This window comes from Monodelphis domestica, chromosome 4 (genome assembly GCF_027887165.1).
Source record: "Monodelphis domestica isolate mMonDom1 chromosome 4, mMonDom1.pri, whole genome shotgun sequence".
Lineage (NCBI taxonomy): Eukaryota > Metazoa > Chordata > Mammalia > Didelphimorphia > Didelphidae > Monodelphis > Monodelphis domestica.
In genome coordinates, this window is record NC_077230.1 from 207,780,603 (window position 1) to 207,795,362 (window position 14,760).

Consider the following 14,760-nt stretch of genomic DNA (forward strand, 5'->3'; position numbering starts at 1 on the left):
GCCTGACTTAGTCTACCAGGCAGAGCTTACAGGAAAGAGATCATAATGTGAGCAAGATGATCTAGAACTCAAATGCCAGCTATTTTGGGGTTGTGAGGTAGTGCAAAAACCCACCAAATTGGGGGAAGCTGGGTAGCTCAGTGGACTGAGAGCCAGGCTTAGAAATGGGAGGTCCTAGGTTCAAATCTGGCCTCAGACACTTCCCAGCTTTGTGACCCTGGGCAAGTCACAACCTCCATTGCCTAGCCCACTCTTCTGTCTTGGAGCCAATGCACAGTATTGATTCCAAGACAGAAGGTAAGGGTTAAAAAACCAAAACATCAAATTCTTGTGATATTAGAACTAAGATCTCTTGAGATTGAGTGGACCTTGGTTTTAATCCTGGCCCTTCTGTGTACTATCTGTGTTAATTTAGGCAAGACATTCCCCTCTGAGACTTTAATTTCCTCATCTGTAGTAGAATAGAGTAGAATTCTTTGGTAAATGGTATGACTCATTGGGAGAAGGAGGGAAATGGGAACAATTTAGGCAATGTAGAAAGAAAAGATAGCATAAAAATTATTTTTTAAGAATGTAGTTGAACCAGATGTCCCTGAAGTAGCTGCCTTCTCTAAAACTTTTACCTACTAAGTATTAGAATAGTAGATGCTTCCATGAATATCAGTTGCTTTATTGAAAAATCTGGAAGGGATAATAGGACGGGAAATCTCTACCCTCTCTCTTGCCATCAATGGGCACTTGGGGGAAAAAATCATCTTTAGACCTCAACCATGATTATTTGCATGTGTTCTCTTTGGTCTGGAGGGGAACGCTGATAAAACTCTGCTGTGGTGTACCTTTTGGTACTCTCAGATGACCAGAATGCACCCCATATTCTTAGTTGAATGGATTTTCCCCAAGATGGTGGGGAGAAGGAAACTTCTTGCTAGTAGCAGAGAGTCCAAGTTTATTCTTACTTCTGCAGGGGGGTCTTGGAGAGCACTGCCCATGCAGAAGACACTCATTGTAGGGAATCTAGACCTGTGACAATCTCCCATGAAGGGACTAGTCTACACCTGGGCCAAGCGACTCTTACATCTGATTTTAAAGTGTTAGCTGAGTGGAATACTCAGCGTGTGTTTAGAGGTCTTTCAGGAACTCTGTAGGACTCCATTGACCAACCCCTCCACCCACAGCCCTGCTGGGAACTTACTATTCAATCTAACTGGTTTAATATAGAATGTATTTTGCAAACCTGGTCATTAGTAAGGAGGGGAGGAGGTGGAAGGACAAAAGGTAAGATAGCTACCAGCCTCCAAAATATATTTGAATAAGAGGCATGATTAGTCCATGTGCCTTGCAGAGAACCAGTTGTTCCTACAAGGTTTCTAGGGCTGCCTGTTGGAGTCTTATATGGCTCAGGCCTATAATTGGTCCAATATTTTTGCCTGAGGCCAACTTTTCCTCTTTTATCTGATGATGAGCCAAAGAATGCGGAGTGAAGGGCCACATCTCCAAAAGGGATTTCCCTTATCATCCCATTTATTTGCTTCTTTTAAGGACCTGATGAAAGCAGATTAGTTTGCAAGTTCTATGGCCCAGGGAGTCCCCTATCCTCACTCTCTCACAAGTGGAAATGCTTTTTGTGGCTTAATACTTAACATTTTCTTACTATTAAAAGGTAGTTCAGTGTCTTCAGAGTATCTTGAAAAAAAAATCTTTGAAAAGAACAAAAAAAAATTTTTTAAAGACTCTTACCTTCCATCTTAGAATCAATACCAAGTATTGGTTCCAAGGCAAGAGAGCAGTAAGAGCTAGCAGTGGGGGTTAAGTGACTTATCCACGGTCACACAGCAAAAAAGAATTTTACCCATAATGCTTCACATACCGAGAGGGAGCCACTTTTAGTATTTGGCAAATTCAAAAGAGCACTTGATCTGGAGTAAAACAAAGTATGATCCCTTTGAAGGCATGAACTACTTATTAGCAGGACAGCCATCGTTCTGCAATTTACCATGATGATTTCATGACACCATGCTTAGTAAATGTGAGTTTTAGTGGCAAAGGAATCTTTTGACTTTGAGTTCTTTAAAGAGAAAGTCAGAGTCCTTGAAGTGATGTGAAGAATCACTTTTGAAAAATTGAAATGAAATTGAAATGAAAAATTGGTTTTAATGTTATTGCTTACAGAGGCCAGTTTTATTGTTTCAAATAAACTAAAAGGCCATGAACCCATCATTTAGTGTATAAATGTACCAGAATTTAAAACATGATGCAGTCAGCCAGTTTGACCCATTTTAATAAGATGAATACAAAGGGCCCCCTAGAAACAGAAACATCTCATGTGTATTTAGCACATACTGTCCTAAGGAAGCAACCATAAAACCTGTTGGACTATTGGCTTGGATGGATTAATGGTTAACACATTTCTTAGTCTTTCTCCTGCTGTATGAAATAACTATAAAAATAGATAACAGCAACGACAGTTGTAAATAACGTTGTGACTTGCCAGGCTCACGCTGATTAAGGCAAGATTGGAACCTAAGTCTTTCAAACTCCCAAGTCTAGCGACCTACCCGTTGCACTATTTAACTGCCCTCCCCCGAAATTTTGAACAATTTTGCCAACAAAGTTGTTTTTGTTTCTCTGGTACCATGCCTTTATCCCAGAACTGCTTTGAGAACTTGTAGCAGGGTGATGGCCATTTTCGGTTGGATGCAATTTCTGGTGCGGTCCTTTGCTATTATTATACGAGGGTGACTTCTTCCCAAACTATGGCAAAACAGAGTTGGGACAAGACCCTGCTGGTGTCTGGGACCCATCTGTTCAGGCAGCAGTTTGGAGACGCTTGCAGGCCCCTACTTTCTAGAGGCTGGTGAAGTCACCGCCTTTCCTTCCATCGACAAATACTGGGTTCCTAGCTGGTACATTTATCGCCTGTGCTGGGATTTGTCTTCTGTGCTGCATGAGGTCGGCCAGCTATGGGGAGGCTCCTCCCTTCCCTCTTTAGGCTTCCTTGAGTTTCCTTCTGTTTATTGTAGACAGTCTGCTACATAGCAGGGTGACACACAGGTGCGGAGGGAGCCTCATTCCATGGGTACGTAGCACCTTCTGCCCCCTACGTGGGGCTGTGGTTCAGGTCCGGGATCACAGAGATGACCCTCAGGAGGAGGATGGGATCCCTGAGGTTTTAATCTGCCTGTTTAGTGCCAGCTGAGCACACATCCTCAAGGCCATCAGCATCCCCACAGTTCATCCTTTGCAGTGATAGAATTAAGGTCTATGTATAGAATTTTCAAATAGAACCTAGAGGAATTGCTTGTTGTCTCCAGGAGCAGGGAGGGAAAAATATGAATCGTGTAACTATGGAAAAATATTTTACAATTATATATATATATATATATATATATATAAACTTAAAAAAAAGGATTTTCATACAATATTCTCATTGAGAGTTAACATTTACTTAATGCCAAAAGTATACTGAGTGCAGCATATAGAACCAGGATCCGTACCCAGTGGATTCAGTGTCTAAAGGACGGCTGACGGACACAATCGTGTACTGGGGTGAGGAGTCTTTGGCCCATGGAGGCAAGAAGTGGCTTTGCAATTGAAGGGTGGTCACCTTTTTAGAGATCCAAAACCACACAGTCAGGAAGAATTATGGTCGGGATATAAAGAAGGGAACCACACTATGATTTCCCTAAAAGTTGACAAGAATTCATCAGGGCAGAATAGAAAACAGGGACTTTTAAACAGGGACTAGCAAAAAGAGCTCATGAAGGAGCTAACGTGTGCAAAGCAGGTAAGATGTAATTACAGGAAGGCCTTCAGGATGTGGTCATTGAGGTCATTAAGAACGGAGATGGCCATGCTTTGGTGGTCAAAGAGTTCTGCTTTATCAGTGAATTAAAGAAAAAGGAAAAGCTTGTAACCCACTGTAAGGCATCTTATATCTTAGGGGCTGCAAGGGAAATGACCATTTCTTTAATGGCTCCTTCAGGTACCAGGCTGGTACAAGGAAGGGAGGTGACGCGAATGAGCCACTACAGGAAGTAATAATACTTTGCTTTTCCCAGGTGGGGAGCCCTCAGCTTCATTTGTGCCTTTTAAACGAGGACGTCAGTGTACTCTGTCATTCTGGACTTTCATACCTCAAAGCAGGAATTAGATTTTAACTCTCAAAGTGCTTCATGAAGTGGTGGCCAAGTCCTTTCCTCTCCCTCCCAAGGCCAGAGCCCCATGCCTCCCTGTTGGCTCCACTCTTTGGCCCCAGTCCTGCCTTCTGGAACCTGTCAGAATAAGAATGCTCCAGTATCTACAAGCAGTGGTCTCCAGGATTTTGTTTGATTGCCTCTCTCTATCACAATCCCTTGCACTCCTAAGATTTACCTGGCTAATAAAATGATCCTGTCATATAAATCTTCTCATTTCAAATGACAAGTAGCTTAAAAAGCTATTATATAAATAGTTAGAATTGTTTTCTTTTTTTCACCCTTACCTGCTATCTTAGCATTATTGCTAAGTATTGGTTTGAGGGCAGAAGAGTGGCAAGGGCTAGGTAAAGTCAAGTGACTTGCCCAGGATCACACTTAGGAAGTGTCTGAGGCCAGATCTGAACTCAGGACCTCCTCTAGGCCTGGCTCTCAATCCACCTAGCTGCCCCTGTTTACTGTTTTCAATATAGCTCTAGGTAGAAGCTTGGACATTTAAAGATAAACAGAAAGAAAAATCATGATGCTTTATGTAGTTCTTGCTGGTAGGAATATACAGTCAACAACATGTAAATGAATGCCATAAAAATCTCTTCATAGAGTTAGAAGCTTTCTTTATGTCTGTTTTTTCTTTTTAAAATGTCGTCCTACAATTTAGTAAAACTTCTGCTGGCCCTTCCTCCAAGCCCCCAGATACAATAGCTGTGGTTTTCCCCTTGTTGAACTTCACACATTTTAGTTAATCACTTACCCCAAGAAGCTCCACAAAATAAAGTCTCGTCCTTCTTTCCACCTGACAGCCCTTCAAGTATTTGAAGGCTGCTGTAAAATAGTAAATGATTGGGGAAGGCTGGATAATCTTCTGAGATCCCTTCAGTTCTAATTTGATTCCCCCCAAGTCTTGTCTTCTCCAAGCTATAAATCTCCTCCAACCAATCTTCCTGTGATACAGAGTTCTCTGCCCTCTATAGCACATCGCCTGTCAGGCAGCCCACTCCTTTGTCTGGGTAACTGGTTGTTGGAAGGTTCTTAATTTAGGCTGAGCTCTATCTGCCAATCATTCCCTTTCAGGAAAACACCCGTGGTCCCTCATGGAACAGAGCCATCTGTTTAGTTAGCAGCAGTGGGAACGAACAGTATTGACTGTACTTCTAAGGGATAATGTTAAGTCAATCAGAATGATACTTTGCTCTCTAATACGAATTTCTTCCTCCAAGTTCTGGTACAAATCCCAGGAGATAATTTTGCATTGAAAGTAGGAGCGTGCTGGTAGATGCTTAACAAGTGACTCAAAAAATAGATAGATAGATAGCTATATCCATAGAACACTTCTAAGACAAACTCGCATTATTAGTATATCATTAATATCACTTTCTCATATCTAACCAATTGACAAGATCAATCAAACATTAATTCAAAAGATTTTCCAATGTCTGAGGTATAGTTGCTCCCAGTGAAAATGTAACAATCAGTTCTCTTGAGCATGTATGAGCTGGATGTAGCACACCTCAGGATGGAAGGGACCTTAGAGATAGGAAGACAGGAGTTTGACAGGTAATTAAATATCTAACTGCTAAACATTTCCAATAATGAAGCAGCACATTCATTTTTTTAATGAATTAGAAACTTTTTCCTCAGCACCTTGCTAGAGAAAAATCAAGATCTTCAGTCTCTAGTTTTAATAGCTTCATAATCCTAATAAACTCATACCTAAGTAATAAAAATAAACAGAAATAAATAGAAAATAAAAAGAAACTTCTTAATGGCATTTTTAATGAGATGAAATTGTTGATCATAGAGCTGGAAGGGGCTCTGTCCAATTCCTTCATTTTACAGATTAGGAAACTGAGGTCCAGACAGGGTAAGTAACTTGCCCAAGGTTAAGAGTCCATCAAAGATCTGGAATGCTCAGACGAGTCCCTTTAACTCATAAGCCCTATTCCTCGTCAGTTATAAGTTCCACCTATTGGGCCCAGTACAGCTTTCTGATATTTTCTGATACAGGTATCTTCTCTATCTTCTACAGAAGCAGTCTCCAAACTTTTTGGGTCATGCACATCTATCAGTAAAAAATGTCTAAGCGTCCAATTACCCAATATGTTTATTTACTTATTTAGAAATGTACTAATTATTTACTAATAAAATGTATAATTTTATTATAATAAATAATAATTTACTAATAATTATGTATTTCATAACTGACACAAAAATAACTTTTAGAAGGATGAAATAAAAACACTTGATCCTAGATCCTAGAGCCAATAGGAGTTTGCACAGGGGAGTAACATGGTCAGACCTAAGCTTTAGGAAAATCACTTTGGAAGCCCAACGGAGAGGATGATTTGGAGTAGGAAGAGATTTGAGCCAAGAAAGACAACTAAAAAAGATTGTTGTCTGGAAGTGATGAGGGCCTGAACTAGGGTGGTAACTGGGTGGAGTAGAGAGAAGGGGACATGCGCCAGACACGTTGACGAGGAGAAATGCCTAGATTCGACATCCCTGGGGTGAGGAAGGGGAACGAAGAGTTAAGGATGACTTTGAGTTTGTAAAATTGAGGGGCTAGAAGGATGGGGGGTGGCAGAAGAGCCTTATGAAGAGGTGTGGCCTTTGTGGGGAAAGATAATGTTCAAAACCCATCCACGTCTGCTTACTCAAACCCACCCAAAATGAATGGCGGTGCAGTTACTCACCGGCCGCTGCCCCCAGGAGTGCAGAGCCTGGCACCCGCTACAACCATGAGGTGATCTGGGGGTTAGAGGAAAAGGTCTGTGGGGGAGAGAAGAAAAATGTAGTCTTGGCCCCTTCTGTGGGTCATTAGTGATAGCGGGCATTCACACAGGAACAACCACAAGAAGCCAGTGGTGGGAAGGAAGAAGAAAAGGGAAGAACTGGATGATGGGCAGAGGAGGTGATATTAGAAATAAGCCTCTTTTAGACTATTGAGAAATATCACTCATCTTCCCCTTGGATGATCACATACCCTTCGGGTCATGCAATTGACCTCCATTTTGATTGTACCCCTCTACAGGCTAGCCTTTCTTTCATATATGTGTCGGATATCTTTTTCTTTTCCAAGCTAAAAATTCCTCGTTCTTTCACTAGCCCAGGATGGCAGCTTTTGATACAATCCTTTTGATAACATTTGAAGAGAAATAATGCCTTGGGGTTTAACAATGACATTTTAAATTTGTAAAAAAAAAATGATTCTGTGCTTCTTTCAGAATAACTAGCAAAAATTCTTGAATAGGAAATAAGTCCAAAAGGGAATAATTTACTGTAACTGAGTAGAGTTAATATGTTTAGTAAATAATAAAGAGAATTTAGTAACTCCTGTGACTAACTTTAAAAATCTGGAGTATTACAGGAAGTGTGACCTGCTAAGGTCAATCATCCAGGAACCTGTGCTTGGCTAGTTGTAGATTGTCTTATATTCCCTGGCAGCTTTCGCCTTTGTGGTTTAAGAGGAGAGGTGGATGTGACCCGGTCTCAGAGGGAAGCCAACTGAGTTTTCCCCTTAACATGCATTTTTAGGCCTATCAGATGATTTTATGTTCTAGGTAATAGTTTACTGTTAATTTCCTTTTCCTTGAATCTTTGTCCAAAATTTTAGATATTCCAGAGAATATTGAGAATTTGAGAATATTGCCAACTGAGAGAAATTATTATAGAAGTCAGAATCTGAGTTGGGAGGGACCTTGGAGGTCATCTAGCCCAAATTCTATTCCCAGCATAAAATCCTGTGGTCAGGTCAACCCAGCCTCTACTTAAAGGTCTTCAGTGACATGAAAAAGAGATACATAACAGACAATTTTGCCTCTTGGGGCAGCCCAATATATATTTGTGACATTTTGAATGTTTCCAATTTTTCCTCCCATTAAACTCCAATCAGTTTTATCCAGGGCTCCTAGTCTTGCTCTCTGGGGCCATGTAAAGCAAGATAGTGAGTTTTTAGTGGAAAGAACACTAGATTCAAATTCCAGCTCTTCTTCTTACTGCCTTTTCACCTCAGCCAAGTTAGTTCTCATGGTTTTCTCATCTGTAAAATTTGGGGGCCAGATGGTATGACCTCAAAAGACCTTCCCAGAACCAAATCCTATAATCCCCCTCTAGACATGAAGGTAGTAATCATGTTCCCACTCTGTTCCATCATCTTCTTTCTTTTAGGCTGTCATTCCAATTTGAAAACTCAGGAGAACAAAAGAATTAAATTCACCTCACATATAAGAGAGAATGCTTTTTAGGCTACAGAAGAGAAGAGGGATAATTTCAGGGACTAAGGAGGTGGTGGTGTTCAGTCATTTCAATTGTGGCTGACTCTTCATGACACCCATTTGGGATTTTCTTGGTCAAGATGCTGGAGTGGTTTGCCATTTCCTTCTCCAGCTCATTTCATAGATGAGGAAACTGGGACACAGGATTAAGTGACTTGCCCAGGGTCAAACAGCTTATAAGTGTGTGAAGTCAAATTTGAACTTGAGGAGAGGAATCTTTCCTGATTCCAGGCTTGGCACTGTATGCACTATGCTGCCTAGCTGCCCAACTATTGTCTTATAATCCATGGTTTACATGAATGTTGTGTTTTATGGGATATAATCAGCAAAGAAAAGCACAAAAACACCAAACATTACATAGGAAAAAAGTCATATTTCTCCTACTTGCAGATAAGGATGAATGAGTTAATGTATCTATATTAATCAACAACTTTCTTCCCTTTTCCTTTAATAGCATAAATAGCTTTCCACCAGCTAAAAATCACCTAGTTGTGCTTGATGGAAACAAGCAAAAAAAAAAAAAGAGATAGTTGTTCCATAATCAAAGCTTAATGTCTTTACTATCTTGTCAGATAATTTTAAAAATTATTTTAATCCCAACCTTAATTGAGTGAATAAGTCTGTTTTCCTTCTATTTACAAAGAAGTCATTTCTGCATCTCATATTAACTTCTCTTTGCCTAAGTAATATAGGTTGTTAGAGAACCAGATAATGTTCAGTCACAAAGCATTCTGTAACCTCAAATTGAACCCTTGCTTTTTTAACAGATAAACCATAAATGAGAAGTGTGGTGAAGGGAGCTGTCAATTCCTGCTCCTAGGAGGAGAGGCGCTGGTTTATCAATCAATCCCGTTATCTATCAGATTATTCCAAAGATGCTGCTAAAGTAGCCGCGGATCATCTTCCTCCTCCTTGGCCTGATTAATGACTGCTATGGGCTGCATAAAGTCAAAGCAAACTTTCCCTTTTCCAAACACAATCTCAACTGAGAAGAGACAAGACAGTGAAGAGAGATTTCTACCTGAAAATCCCCCAGTGATTCCTGTCCAAATTACAGAATCAACAGAAGTTGCAAAGGAAAAGGATCCTTCTTCTTCCAGGGTGGTGGTTCTAGAGTATGCCCATCGCCTGTCCCAGGACATCATGGATGAAGCGGTGAAGCAGTGGGCAGCCAATGACAGCAGGTATGGGGACATCCCATACATTGAGAGCGAGTCCGTGCCCTGATGGCCCTGGCTCTCACTCTAGATTGGATGACTCCATGAAACTGGAGAGTTAAACAGTGTGCCCTGGTGCTAGTTCAAATGTAAAAGAAAGCAAAAACTGGTGGGATTAAGTACCTAGAACTCCAGCTGCATGTAAAATGTCATTTATGTTGGTACCACAATTGCTTTGCTTGGAGAGTAGAGTACTTAAAAAATGAAACATCTGGTGTGATCAGCGCCAGGTCAAGAATGTTTGTTCTTTCCTTTGTTTGCCTTGGATTAGTCTGATCCAGCTTAAAGGGCCAAATGGGGGTCCTGTAGCAATGATGCATTTAACTGGCTGCTCTCCTATAAGCACGAGACACTCACTGCAGCATCACCAAAGAGGGAAAACATCAGTGTTCATGGCCATTGTTTTTCTTAACTCCACTATCTAACGATGCCTGACTGTTCCCCAGGAAAAGATCATCAGTCTGAAAGGGAATTGTCCCATAACGACACCACACCCGGGTCTGACCAGAGCTAGGATGTCTCTTTGCCCTTCCATGGGCAGCCTTTGCTTGCTCCAGAGAGAGAGCTAAAGAGACCGAATGTGCTTGTTATCATGAGAAAATAACGATGCTTGCATTTTTGAAGAGGCTCATTAAGTACTTCCCTTAAGAAAACCTCTCAAGTATGTTCAAGAGAAGCACTTATCAATTAACTTTTGAGTGGCAGAGATAAGCTGCCATGGTTCTTGGGGTCCAAAGCACGCACGTACACACATCCCAAGTGATCAAATTGCTCAGATCCTCTATGTAGAAGCCACTTCATATTTCAAATCCTAAAATGCCGGGAAACACTTAATTCTTTAAGGTGATGGTTAATGCTAAAACTGAAGGAGCAGGAGACCATACTGCACCTCCCTACCCTTACTTATCCCAGCTGGAAGGCACCAGTCTCAATGCTGAATTTGCATTAAACTTTAATGACTTGACTTCCATGTCCAGAAAGGACCAGAGTAGGCAGATGTTCTTCATCTTCCTCTAGAGTCCTGCCTAAATTGCTGTTCTAAGTACCTCTATTGAGTCCCAAAGTCAAGAAAGCTACCAAAGGGATTATGGTTGACTAGTGTAATAAATGAGACATTTAGCCTCAACTCAAGATCTTTAAAAAAAAGAAAAAAGAAAGAAAAGGAAAACTCACTAAGCTCTGTTTCTTCCTCACTACCTTTCCTACAAAGCTAGCTGGCTATGTGGCAAGTTTTAGAGAAGCGATGAGTCTATTGTATGGGGGCTGCTGGTCTAGACCCGTCAGCACACGCGTGTGATGCTGAGATGAGAAGATACTCTTCTGTTTAGATAGAAGAGTAGGCTATGGGAGACTTAGAGGTATAGACTGTAGCATCATTTGCCTAAGTCATTGCAATGTATGTGGGTGCCTTGCAACTCTTTCCTTCTGTCACTTTCACAGACCTGATCCACAAGAGTAAAACGCTGCCGAGCGAGCACCTTTATGGCAAAATCCTCGAAGACTTTTCCAAGGGAGCAGCTACCAAAAACCTAGCAAGAAAACTTCAAAATGAATCATTTATGGTCATACCCATGGAGTCTAAGCTGGAGCCAACTCCAGTTTCCCGAGTTCTAGCTTTTCCACAAGTTTATTCCCTGTTCAGTTTCATGGGGATGGGGGAGGGCATGAATGGTCTCTTTTAAGCACACGGTTTCCAGGGCATTTGTTTAAAGCGTTGTAATAAAAACTGGGTATGAATCCTAGGACTAACCATAGAGGAGTAGCTCAAGGCTGTGCTTTACTGCAATCTAGCACTGGAACGAGCCACCCAAGACTTGCTGTCAGTGTCCTCACTGCTTCTATTTCCCTTACACCTAAGTCTAAAGAGGAGAGGGAAGATAATGCCCGCAAATAGGGATATATATATATCAACTTGCACAGCAAAGCAGCCAGAGGGAAAAAAAAGAAAGACACTTCTACTCACTCAAAAAAATATTACTTTGAAACACAAGAGAATTACCTAGAATTACCATTTTAAAAAAAGTGCTAAGTCACCATTAGTGTTGATATTCTCTTGTGTGTTAAGTCCAGTTGCATTTGGACCCTTGATCAATAAAAATTACACCTCTAGGCACTTCTTAAGGAGTGTATGATTCTTAACATTCTATTTTCCCTACTATTTCAGCTACTGGGCAAGGGCAATGTAGATGATCCCTGTTCATGGAAGGAGCTGAAGTTCTTCCGCTGATAACAATATTTCCAGTAGTGGTAAATACTTGCTGAAAAAATTTGGAAAGTTTACACACGCTTAAAGTTGGACCAAAGCCAAACCAAAGTTGCTGCTTTCAATTAATATGTTATGTCTGAAATTCAAGACACATTTAGTTTTTATATATCATACAATACCCTTGAAGGCTTAAGAATGTCAAATGATAAAATTTGGTTTCCAGTTCTAATCTAAGAAGTGGGCAATACACACACACACACACACACACACACACACACATATACATATGTGTGAATGTGGATGTACAAATAGATGAGGATTCTGGTGACCAAAGAAAGCTATCTCCTAGCCCTTTGCTTTTTCCATTTCCACAGTATAACCTCTTCCTGGAATATATCTGTCCATATGGAACTTGGATCTGTCCGTGTATGTGATCTCTTAGTTCCAAGACCATCGCATTTGTTTTAGCCCCTGAGTTCCCAGTAGGTCAGTGAACGATGACAAATAAGTGACCATCTGGGCTGCCTATCCAAGACAAAGTTATTCAAAAATCAGTCTCTATCCTTAGCCCTGAACTATATACTTCAGTACAGTGTGAAAGCTCTTCCTCCCAGGTGTGTTTTTCAGTCCAATACTGTAGGCATGAACTGACCCACTGGGGCTCCTCACACGGAACTCCATGGGCCAAAGGATTTGAGAGCTCATTCTAGGCCAACCTTTATTTTTACAGATGATGAAATTAAAATCCAGGGAGACGAGGTAACTTGCCCAAGAACACAAGGTAGAAGAACAGGATTCAAAACGAGGTGTTCTAAATCCAGGGCTCTTTTGAGTCTACCATGTTGGTTCTCTAATATCACTCATATGTTGTATTTCATGGGAGAGGGCCTTGAGAAGCTTCTTTGACAGCATAGCCTTGAGAACCCTGAGAGCCAAAGGAGTCTGGGGTGCATAAATAAGATTATATTGTTCATTGCTCAGTCATTATCTACATGTTTTTAAAAATATGTATATATACACATATATACTGACTGAAAAACAGAAAATACACCCTTATTTATGGATAATATGGCTTAGTTATAAGAGGGATCAAATCATGTCTGCAGTAGATTTTTCACCCTATTTGATTTCTTTCATGCTTGGATCACTGTCCTTCATGGGCTCTTCCAAGCAATATGGTGGAAGCAACATTGAATTTGGGACCCAAGGACCCAGATGTCAATACTGGCTGCTTAGCCAAGTGACCCCAGGCAGTTCTTCCCTCTTTCAGCTTTGATTCCTTTATCTGTAAGACAAAGAACTTAGACTAAATGGACTCCTTCCTAAGTTTCCTTCCAACTCTAGCCATTATGAAGTGAGCCAGACATGAGAGTAGACCAACAGCAACTCATCCTAGAAGTCAGATTTCATGTGCCCTTTGAGAAGGAAACACTTAGTAGGAGGTGAGCTACTGGTTGTTTTAAAAAGGAGGTACTTCATTCAGACTTGAGCATTGATGTTATAAGGAAAAAAACAGTGATGAAACTGGAAAGGGATGGCAGTAGGGGGAAAAGATGGGACAGCAGATGTCATGGTCTGGCTGAAAAAGAGGCTACTTTCTATGCTCTAAATGGAGGCAATAAGTTTAAGGCATGGAATAGCATTTCTTTTCTTCCATCTCCCAAGCCTTGTCACTTATGGGATAAAATTTGACTTTATGTAACTTAGATTTGGAATGAAACCATTCACTCAAGAAAATCCAGGCATCGCAGTGTTTTCAAGGGAAGGCAGAGGCATGTCAGGTGGATAAAAACAACTGAGTGGCAGTTCTAGGAAGGGCACAGAGCCCAAAGAAATTGGGCAATTCCTCACTCAACCCACTATGTGTCCACAAATTCAACATGCTCATTTTCCTACCTTTTAGGTCATTTCCCCAAGATCCCACGGTCCTTGATTCCCAACTGCCTTAGGATCTCTTTACAAACCACCTCTGGTTTATTAACACTAAAAGCACAATTTTGGAGGGAAGGAAAAGGGAAACTAGTCTGTTATGTCTCTCCCCCCCCAAAAAAAAATACTATGAGGATAATTAGTTCTAAAATGGCATTATTGTTATTTTTAAAGAAGCATGATGAATACATGAAGTAGCATGATATTCATATCGCATGATTCTGGCTAACATTTTACTGGCATCAAATCTGAGATAATAAATTTTTATTATATTGTTTCCATTTTTAGAAACTTGACACATCAGAGATACTTTATAAGTGAGATTTACTGCCCCAAACTCTGTTCTTACACACTTTTCTTCTCTCTCTTTCTCTCCTAATTAAATAGAAGCAACACCATTCATCCTAGATTGTAGTTGTGTGCCTGAATAGGAGCTGTACTTGCTGAGGTGTCACAAGCATTGACAGCATTTTACCTTGTAAAACTAGAGTTTCCATGGCGAGTTCCTTCACTTCCCCATGATGGAAGCATACATATGATAGTATATTTTTACAAGTATTTTTGTGAAAACATTTTCTTTCAAACTGTACAATAAAATTCAGTTGCCATTATCTAGCTGCAAGCTTTTATTCAATTAAAATAAGAAATCAACTTAGTTGTGTGCTTGGCATTTGTTCTTAACATACGAGGACTTAACATTTCTTTCAGGAATGCAGAAGTGACTCTCCTTCCCCCAAAATAACAGTGAGTATAAATCAGCTCAGTTTTTTTGAAATAATTTCTAAGATAACTGAAAGGCCTAATATAGACTGTTAAGTAAAAATTTTTAAGGTGTCAATAAATGTGTCCATTACAATCATATTTACACTATTTCCCACATTGTTTCCATGAGTTTTCTTTGGAGGAAAAATGATGTTGACTATTAACTTAAATGAAGGAAGCTA

General features: G+C 40.4%; 1 protein-coding gene across 8 annotated transcripts in view; it reads left to right on the plus strand.

Moving 5' to 3' along the window:
* Positions 1-14,467, plus strand: part of C4H2orf88 (chromosome 4 C2orf88 homolog) — a 74,053-nt gene extending 59,586 nt beyond the window's left edge. For 5 of the 8 annotated variants that reach the window (XM_056794121.1, XM_056794124.1, XM_056794122.1 and 2 more), the window contains 2 exons: positions 9,232-9,648; positions 11,122-14,467. In XM_056794121.1, coding sequence (XP_056650099.1) covers positions 9,389-9,648; positions 11,122-11,140 — 279 coding nt within the window. In that variant the 5' untranslated portion in view covers positions 9,232-9,388 and the 3' untranslated portion in view covers positions 11,141-14,467. Of the gene's footprint in view, positions 1-4,058; positions 4,402-9,231; positions 9,649-11,121 lie in introns of those variants that run through there. The other 3 variants (XR_008911271.1, XM_056794120.1, XR_008911272.1) reach the window with 2 other exon arrangements.
* The last annotated feature ends 293 nt before the right edge of the window (positions 14,468-14,760 follow it).